Below are 10,722 nucleotides of genomic sequence, written 5' to 3' on the forward strand. Positions count from 1 at the left end.
GTCTGAGTTTAGCATCTAAAATGACCACAGATTTACAATTAGAGTAAGATCAGGTGATAGTGTCAGCCACTTAAAGCTAGGTATTCCAGCATTTTGTATATAACTTTTATTTTTTCTTGCTGTATGCTTTGGATCATTGTTTTGCTGAAATAGTTTCCATCCGATTTGTTATACTTTGTTTTAATTGGTGATTTAAAATAAAATACTTATGTTGATCCATAATTTTATCTCTGTACAGGTTTCCAAACCTTTACATAATCTAAAGTCCAGTTTACGTATTTTTATATTAAAGATATAATATTTTTCTTAATTTTTTTTTTATTTTGTAAGCAAAGGACACTTGCTACATAAAGAGTTGCACCCTAGGATAATTTCGTAACAATAAAGTTTTTACATTTCGGTTGTTGTGGTATTTTAAAGAAGATAACAAGCGCTGTTCTAAATGCTGCAGGTTGACGGTACCATCTTTGATGCTACTCAAATTTTATGATCACACGAAAACTTAAAAGTGCGCAAAACAAAGAGGTTGTTAGTTTTTCTATTTAAAAGGGCGCAGATTTTATTGTCATTATCTTTACTTTGAACAGTAATTGTTGTCTTAAGTGGTATTTTATAGAGCTGTATGCTATATACATAAGCTATGGTGGTTCAAGATGCCGCAGAATTTGAATTTTTGATCTTATAGATTATTTTGTTAACTTAAATGTGGTTCTTAGTTTATTAATGAAGCGTTTAAAAAAAATCCAGCATTACTATAGTACTAATAAATCATCTGCGCCGGACAATCCGGCAATTAAGTTTGTGCAGCCACTATCGTTTTTGGCAAAAAAAGTTGTGACACATAATACAGCTACTCAGTGGGTACAGAACATTCTCTGAACGTCTTAAGGACGTCCTGCAAACTTTTAGCGTCTGTAAGACGACGTGTAGACTTACGGACTTCTTACGAGCGATTTACGGACTTTTACTTTACTTATATCTTACGGAAGTTTGTGCCCATTAAGTAGAGTTACGAACAATTTAAAAAATCAAAAAACGAATATTAAAAGAATAAGAATTTTATACGAATATCAAATGCTTTGGTTTTCTGCCACAAAATGATTAAAAATGATGACACTAGCATAATTAAACCAAACGCTATACCACATGAGTTTATTAAATTTTTTACTGAAATAGGTCCTAAACTATTAAATAAGATTCCTATCACCATAACCTTATTTAGTGATCTCTTATTACCCTTGGATAAGAGCATATGCTCGGATGAGCTATCCTCTGATTTATCAATTAAAGAATTTGAATAGGCGTTCAAATCTATTAAAAAAATAAATCACGGGGACCAGACGAAATAAATGAAAATGTGATTATAGATTGTGCAATTATGTGTGACAGAGTATATAAATACCTTGACAAAAATAATCTACTCTTTGTTAATTAATTTGGATTTAAAAAGGATAACTCAACAGATCATGCAATGATCCGATTTGTAAATATAATTTCAAAATCTTTAGAACAATTAAAATATACCTTAGATATCTTTATTGACCTATCGAAGACCTTCGATACGGTTCACCATCACATCCTATTCGAAAAACTGAAATACTTTGAAGTAATTAATTATGTGTTTAGATGGTTTAGAATTTACTTAACAAATCAAAAACAATTTGTTGTTAGTAATGACAACTATCACAACAATTGTTTAATTATGACTTGCGGTGTTCCACAAGGTTCAATCCTCGGACTTCCTCTTTTTTGAATCTATATAAATGATCTAAATAAAACTACTAATTTGATGAACACCATGTTTGCTGATGATACTAATTTATTCATTTCTAAGAGTGATATTACCGAACTTTTTTTCACCGTAAATAAAGAACTTAAACTTCTATCTCACTGGTTAAAATCCAATAAATTAACATTAAATACTGACTAAACTAAATTGACTCTTTTTCATTCGCTTAGGAAAATTTTTTTTTACCTACTTACTTAAATTTTTAATCAAACTTGCCTCAAATCTTTACTGATGAAATTGAAATAAAAAAGAGACTCCGTTATTATATACTTAGGTGTTTATCTCGACGAGAATATTACTTGGAATCAGCATATTAATTATGCATGCACTAAAGCCTTTAAAAACATTGGAGTTTTGTACAGGGGTCATTCCACGCCAAACGGTCCAATTTCCGAAATAATCCCCGCACTACCATCTCAGATTTTAATAAAGTTTTGTCAGTATGTTGTTAAACATGAAGATTACCAAAATTTCAAATCAAAATGTTTATTATTTCGAATTTTGTGGTACTTTTTGTAAGGTTTACCCAAACTTCAACTTAAGTCAGTAGCTAAAATTCGTATATTTGGGGTCCTATATTTTTGCAATGAAAGAGAATATATCTTAAAAACATGGTTTCTTAGTAAACCGAAGGTGCAGATCACAAATAATTTATTACAAGTTTCATATTATGCCTACATTATAGTCTATGGTTCGCCAAATATCGTCACAAACGCAACACTATAAATATTTTTTATTTACTTGTAGGGTCATATCTCTAAAACTAAAGGTTTTTGAATATTGCTATTTTGTCTAAAGGTTCTACATACTATCATAATGATATGGATTAAAAATTTGCTATTTCAAAAATTTCTCTGCAGAGTTATTCTGAAAGCAATATGGCGAAAAAAGTGAAAAACCCTAAAATAACGTGTGTTTGAACCCCTAAAACATGATGTGGGCAAATTTTTTTTGTTTTTTTAATTGTAATATTGGAAAGACCTTATTTCAAAATTTTAGAAACAATAAAAACTGTCTTGGAGAGATCTTTCTTATGAACGAAAAAAATCTAGTTTTTATAAGCTAAGTTAGGTCTACAAAGTTTTTGATATTTTAAAAACAGTATTAAGGTCCGTATATTAACTATTGCCATGTAGAGGTAATTTTAGTAAGTAAGTATATTTTTATTCTACGCACAAATCTCTCTAAATTAATTTCAAAGATTTAAGTTTATCACAAACATCTAATATTCGAAGACGAAAATTAGAATAGATGTTATAATAAGAGTTATTTTAAATTTATCCTGACATGTCTGTTGAACAAAACTTAACTACTAGTTGTATTGGAAAATTTGATGGAAGTTTATGTCATTTAAGTACTTATTCTCGAAAAAAGAGTTTTATTGACTTTTGCTCAGAACTTTTGAACGAGGAACAGAGTTTGATTGTGAGGCGAACTTATAATTTAATTAAAAATATTACTTCAATTTGTTTCCACCACAAATCACTGCTGTTGGTTAAATACACGCATTTACAGCGCCATTTAAACCCTTGTGATATGTTATGATATATTTTGTTCAACTGACACTATTAATACTAGCCTCTCTGAGCTTGGAATTACACCTTTAAGAAAACGTGTTAGTAAGAGATATCATGCTAGTTATGTAAAAAGCAAAATTTAGAAAGTGCAAATAACAGTTGCAGAAAAAATAGCTGTTGTTAGTGGTTTATCACCAGATAATAGTGTCCTACCACTAAGCAGTGTAAGTGTAGAGTGTGATTTGATGTTAGAATTGAAAGATAAAATATCTACAATCAGTAATCCCCGTGAAAAAGTTCAAGTTTTAACTCTTATACCAAACAGTTGGTCAAGAATAAAAATATGTAGTGAGTTTAAAGTATCAGACAGAATGGCTAAAGTATCAGACAGAATGGCTAAAGCAGCAAAAAAAGTTAAAAGCAAAAAGTGGAATCTTAGCACTTCCAGAAAGAAATGCAGCAAAGAAATTCCCAGAACATGTTAAAGAAAAAATTTTGAAATTATATGAACTCGAAGCTTTTAGTTGAACATGTCCAGGGAAAAAGGATTTTGTATCTGTACACATTGGTGCAAAAAAAGTGCATATGCAAAAAAAATTACTGTTAGTTAATTTAAAGGAACTTTTTTTAAAATTTAACGCCCTTAAAATCATATGATTTTTGCAAGGAAATTATCACGGGTATTTCATTTATTTATGTTGATAGTGATGAAGTAGACAATATTAAAGACAATCAAGAGAAACGATTTAGTACTGGAAACACAGTTGCAGGTACTCGCGATAATCACAAATTTGTATCTGTAAATGAAAATCAGGTTTGTGTCAGTCATATTTCAAATGACGATACATCTTTTATTTCAAACGTTAATGAGAGTTACAACAACAACTCAACCAAATTAGTTTCACTGTCTGATCTTAGTCCTGGAAATTTTGTTGCATGTATTTACGATGCACATTGGTGGATTGGACATGTTTGTGAAATTTCAGAAGAACAGGAAGATGTTTTCATTGATTTTATGCATCCTCATGGTATGGCTCAGTCATTTTACTGGCCTAGCACCAAGGACAATTGTTGGGTTCCTGAGCAGCATTATATTGGAGTCATTTCAAATCCAATCAGTTCTGCAACAGGTCGATATTACAATTTACCGTCAATTGTTGTTTCAGACATTAATTCCAAATTTGAAGCTATTTAAATATGTAATTTGGAATCAAGTTGATTATAGTTTCGTACGACTGAATCACAAATTTTTTTTTTTGTAGATAAGAAACAATATATTAACATAAAAATATTTGGTTTTAGTTTTTTGTTGCAGAAAATGTGTTGTAAAAGCTGTATTGTTTAACTAGATTTTGCATCTATAACCAGGACCGCATTTGTGACGTGTTGGATTGATGGTGCTCTTAGGCATATGAATAATCGTCGCCTAAAATTTCGTAATAATATTTAAAAAAATACATATATAACAAAAAAACAAGCGCGCCTTTTTGGTTGGTGCCCATAGTCAGTTGCCTCAACTTCTCTAGTATTTTAAATTGCCAATAATATGCATCTATCCGCAGTATTTTATAGATAATAAGATAATCTCTTCAATAAATCTGTTGTAAGTTTTTTTCTTTTCCTTGGCGTATACCATTTTCAAGAAATTAAAATAGCTCTTCTAAATCTTGAATTTAATGGCTATATATTCTAGTTTTTATTGTCATTAATAGCTATCTACTTAAAGTAACATAAGATTCTTTTAATTTTCTTAACATAAAATCAACTGCTAATCGGGCTGTTGCAAGATTAGCAGCGTTGCAACTAAAAGCTACAACATTTAATTTAATAGGCTTTAGCGTATTGTCAACTCATGTTCCATATTAATATTTTCTTAAAGTGCACACTTCCAATACCTTGAAGAGTTTCTTAAATGATACAAAATTGTTTTAAAATACATTAGAAAATATTATAATTTATATTTTGCCTCTTTCTGGATTAGATTTACCCAACTATTTTGTAATTGACAGTTTTGATCCAACCGTTCATTTTATGAACTTTTTTTACCGTGGGTTGCCCTAGCAATAATATAACTACAGAATTATCTATTAAGCATCACATACAGATGAATGGAGAGGTCAGGGATTCAAAAAACACCCTGATGCGTCCGAAACAAGTCCAGGCATTCAAATCACGAGACTGGCCGAGTCTTAGACCGGGTACTCAACCACAGACTCGCCGTGTCCGGGTACCCAGACCCGAAAATCCCTAGAAATAACTCAATATTTTGATTTTTGGCACAATAAGCTTTGATTTTGATGCAGTATGATAAATCTTTATGTTTAGGACCAAATTGTAAAATTCAAAAAATTTATATATTGACCAAGTTTTTTTTGTTCATAAGAAAGATCTCTCCAAGACAGTTTTTATTGTTTCTAAAATTTGAAATAAGGTCTTTCCAATATTACAATTAAAAAAACAAAAAAAATTCGCCCACATCAAGTTTTAGGGGTTCAAATACACGTTATTTTAGGGTTTTTCACTTTTTTCGCCATATTGCTTTCAGAATAACTCTGCAGAGAAATTTTTGAAATAGCAAATTTTTAATCCATATCATTATGATAGTATGTAGAACCTTTAGACAAAATAGCAATACTCAAAAGCCTTTAGTTTTAGAGATATGACCCTACAAATAAATAAAAAATATTTATAGCGTTGCGTTTGTGACGATATTTGGCGAACCATAGGCTAAAATGTAGGCATAATATGAAACTTGTAATAAATCATTTGTGATCTGCACCTTCGGTTTCTAAGAAACCACGTTTTTAAGATATATTACCCTTTCATTGCAAAAATATACGAACTTTAGCTACTGACTGAAGTTGAAGTTTGGGTAAACCTTACCCAAAGTACCACAAAGTCCGAAAAAATTAACATTTTGATTTGAAATTTTGGTAATCTTCATGAAACATGCTTAACAACATACTGTCAAAATTTTATTGAAATTAGAGATAATAGTGCGGGGACCTCTGAACCACATGGCGTGGAATGACCCACAGCTAAATCTCAATGAGAAAAACTTAGAACAACTTTATTTATCATTTATTCACTACTACATAAACTATACTAATATTGCCTGGGAAAGCACTAAAAAAAGTAAATTGCATCGTCTTTACCGCAGTCAGATACGAGCAATTTCATAATTAAGTTTGCTTATCATTTTTTTCATTGTAAACCTTATTTTATTGAAATGAAATTTTTGAGTATATTTAAACTTAATGTTTTGAAAATGTTATATTTTGTTTATATGTGGAAAAACAATCTATCCACCCCGCTCCTCCCCTAGTCTTTAAAGATCTTTTTAGTTTTAAAACCCAGCAACAAATATGCTCTTAAATAAAATAAAAAAATTTTAACGAACCTTTTTGCCAAACGTATTTTAATCAATTTTGTCATGCCAACCGTGCACCGCACTTATGGAACTTGTTTTGCCAAATTTTGATTTTGATCGAGCAAGTTTTTTTTTGTCTTTTTCAGAACAAAATAAAATATTTAATTCTTTCGATAACATTTTACAGTATTACTAATTATTTTGTCTACTATTTAACTTTATTTTTGGATTTTTATTATCTTTCTCTAAAGTTTTGTAGTTATGTAGTTTACAACCATTTATATAGCTTTTATATATATATTATGTTTATACCGTTTATAGTTTTGCTTATGTAAACGATTCTCTATCAATGTTCTACTTTATTATACTTTACAAGGTATTTGTAAACTTGTTTATATTTTTTAAGGTTCCGGTGATAAGAGCTTAGTGATCTTCTCTCGGAAACCTAGTTTACGCTGTTATCACGCTTTGTATATATATATATATATATATATATATATATATATATATATATATATATATATATATATATATATATATATATATATATATATATATATATATATATATATATATATATATATATATATATATATATATTTATATATTTGTAAGGAACTTTTCATAGTTTATTTTATTGTATCACGACAAACATTGTAAACTTAAAAAACAAAAAATATAAAAAACTTAGCAACACATCAGAATATAGTGGCTTCATTAAAAAGTGTGCTCAAGAACAACAAACAGATATTTCTTCAATAACTCCTACAATTTACTTACCATTATAAGTTATGAAGCACGTTATATGCGGCCGCGGCGCAGTGGTTAGAACGCTTGCTTTATAAGCAGGGAGATCCAGGTTCGAAACGAGCTCTGGACATATTTTCGCGTTACGGTAAGGAAGGAGGCGTGAACTTCCTGGTTAAATGCACTTCCGAGGTGCTCTGTGACAAGACCGTTAGGACTTCTTGGGGCACCTAAATAAAAAAAATAAAAATAAAAAGCAGTCGTTTATGAATATCTCTTTATTAATCACAGTTTACTTACCAATGTAAGAAATAAAACCGGCCGATCATCAAACTATAATCACTGCTGTAGAAAGTGTTAATGGCTCGCTCAGATAGGTTTAGATACTTCTATGAATGACTAAGCATAATGCACACCTTTATGTCATTTATGTCGAGCAATAAGACAGTATCACGTATGACTGTGGAAGAAAAAATTTTACCTTTTGTTCTTTAACAAAGATATAAGTGACTTTGGTTCATTAATGATTTAAATGCAAAGTATGGCGTAGTACAAGCCAAACATCAAAACATTGTTTAATAAAGCCAGTCTTCATCATATTAATGGTCATACGTGCTGAACGCATATGATCAATAATATGAAGGTAATAAAGGTAACTGGCCGTTGTGGAAAATTTGATAAGCATTCTGTAGCCTAGGTTGTTGTAAAAATCTGTAACTTTTAACTAATGTTAAAGAAAGCAATTCACTTTCTATTTATTACTTACTTTAACTGTCATAAAACGTATTTTATGTTGAATTGTTATCTTATAATGTTAGAAAAGTATAGTATAGGGGAACCTGTTGTACCTTTGACCACGTTGTACCTTTGGTCACTCTACTCTGTTGGCTTACTATTATTATTTAAAAAAAACGGGAAGTGTCATTTGAAATAGTAGTCCATGACAACTCTTCTTATCGTAAAACATTATACTTGGGATAGATGGTATTGATCCACAAGCAATTATAAGTTTTGACTCTTAAAAAGTAAACATTTGTGTTAATCTTATTCTGATTTTAAAACGGTGATAAATTGTTGTTTGATTCATCTACGACATTATAAACAAAACCCAACATCTTTTTTTTGTTATGGAAAATTTTAGATGATTATGTCTGACCGTAAATGGGGATTAAGGCAATAACTGTTAAAGAAACCCATCTCGTGTACCTTTGACCAGTCAAGGACGTTGTACCTTTGACCAATAAAAACTGCTTCCTCGGTAATTTGCGGACTTTAAGAGGACAAGGTTATAAAATTTATTATCTACCTTATTAGGCGTCGTCTGTGCTTTATTGCTTTTTAATGCAAAATTGTTTCTAGTATTATGATGATGAAATAATTCCATTGAATTTTAATGCAATTCACTATTTATTCTTGAACCACTACTACACTTAGAATAATCAATTTTGTTAATTTAGTTAGTTGGACAGCTGAAGCAATATTATTGTCAAGTTCATTTTATTACCTAGTTTCTGCTCAGCTATAGGGAATTAAATGTATCGAAATAGTTAATTAATTTTGTTAATATATTTCAGTTTTAAAATGCCAAGGAGCAAGATTGGTGTTTTTCGCAAAAAGATTTCCGAAATGGATATGCTAAATGCAGTGAATTTTGTGCTTCAACAAAAAATGAGTTTAAGTGAAGCTGCAAGACATTGCAACATTAAAAAGTCAACTTTAATATATCAGTTGAAGCAGTTTAAAAAATCTGGTAGTTGCGAATATTTATATTCACATACCAAACCAAAAAAAGTATTCTCAACTGAAGAAGAATTAATTTTGGTAAACTACTTGGCAGATGCTGCAAATATGCATTATGGACTTACATTAAAGCAGATAAGATCCTTTGCATATGAGTATGCTTTAGCAAATCATAAAAAAATTGAGACTTTATGGATGAAAAATAAATGTGCAGGTGAAAAATGGCTGCGAGATTTTCGCAAAAGATATAATAACAAGCTACGTAAACCACAACCTACAAGTCTTGGTAGATCTTCTGCATTCAATAGAGAAACTGTAAGAATTGTATATAAAAATTAGAAAAATGTTTTAGAACGTTATCATTTTGACCCATCAAATATTTGGAACTGTGTTGAAACAGGAATTACCACAGTCCACGTACCACCAAAAATTCTAGCTCCAAAAGGTAAAAAACAAATAGGGAGCATAACTAGTGCTGAACGAGGCAACAATGTAACAATGATTGCAGCCATTAATGCTACTGGAAATAGCATCCCACCATTACTTGTATTTCCACGTGCTAAATTCAAAGACTACATGTTAAATAATTGTCCTCCTGGAAGTGTAGGAGCAGCTAATAAGTCTGGATGGTCAAATGAAGTCATTTTTGTGCAATTTCTTGAACATTTTATTAGTAATGTGCGACCGTCAATTAAAAAACCTGTTCTTTTATTAATGGATAATCATGAGAGTCATGTAAACATTTCTGTTATTGAGTTAGCAAAAAAATCAGGCATAGTTTTAATGACATTTCATCCTCACACAACCCATAAAATGCAACCTCTTGATCGTGGTGTTTTTGGACCATTTAAAACTTTTTATAACAATGCCATGAATAACTGGATGATATCACCAGGCAATGCTGGTAAACCAGTCACAATTTATGATATATCTTACCTTGTTGGTCAAGCTTATCCTCATGCTTTTGTACCAAATAATATTATAAACAGTTTTAAATGTACTGGATTTTATCTATTTAATGAAAATATTCTTACTGATATTGACTTTTTAGCTGCAAATGTTACTGATAGGCCAATAGTGAATACTGAAGCTTGCCTTTCTAATGAGATTATTGATGTTAAAACTGCTCCATCCACTGTACCATCAACGTCATCTATTGTTTTAGGGGAAATCCCTACTGTGAGTTTACCATCAAGATCAATTGTTTCACCTGAGATAATATGACCTCATCCTAAAGCCAAATTAAGAAAAACAAATACTTCAAAAAGACATAATAGAAAATCATGTATTTTAACTGATACCCCTGAAATTAAAGTTATTCTAGATTCAAAATCTAATAACCAACAATTTAAAAAGACCTCTTCAAGCAAAAGAAAAAAAATGGCAAAGCAGATTATTTTTAGTCAGTCTGACATATGTTTAAATGATGAAAGCTCTGATGAAATTGATTTTGGAGTAAATATACTTGATAATGAAAGTGAAATTGTTTCTGGAGATTTTTTAATTGTCAAGTTGGCTGGAAAGAAATGCTCTAGATTTTATGTAGCAGAAGTTTTAGA

At 30.3% G+C, this 10,722-nt stretch overlaps 1 protein-coding gene across 1 annotated transcript; it reads left to right on the forward strand.

The window, feature by feature from the left end:
• Positions 1 to 9,004: 9,004 nt before the first annotated feature.
• On the forward strand, positions 9,005 to 10,387 carry LOC136091098 (uncharacterized). Its single transcript, XM_065818085.1, has 2 exons — positions 9,005 to 9,449; positions 9,516 to 10,387. Exons 1-2 carry the CDS (start codon positions 9,005 to 9,007, stop codon positions 10,385 to 10,387), a joined length of 1,317 nt encoding a protein of 438 aa, XP_065674157.1.
• Positions 10,388 to 10,722: the final 335 nt, after the last annotated feature.

This window comes from Hydra vulgaris, chromosome 14 (genome assembly GCF_038396675.1).
Source record: "Hydra vulgaris chromosome 14, alternate assembly HydraT2T_AEP".
Taxonomy (NCBI): domain Eukaryota; kingdom Metazoa; phylum Cnidaria; class Hydrozoa; order Anthoathecata; family Hydridae; genus Hydra; species Hydra vulgaris.

Bases quoted from the DNA above. Each gene is read 5' to 3' on its own strand.
- LOC136091098 (XM_065818085.1), top strand. From the start codon at position 9,005: ATGCCAAGGAGCAAGATTGGTGTTTTTCGCAAAAAGATTTCCGAAATG. The intron at 9,450-9,515 runs GTAGATCTTCTG...AAAATGTTTTAG, and splicing joins ACCACAACCTACAAGTCTTG to AACGTTATCATTTTGACCCA.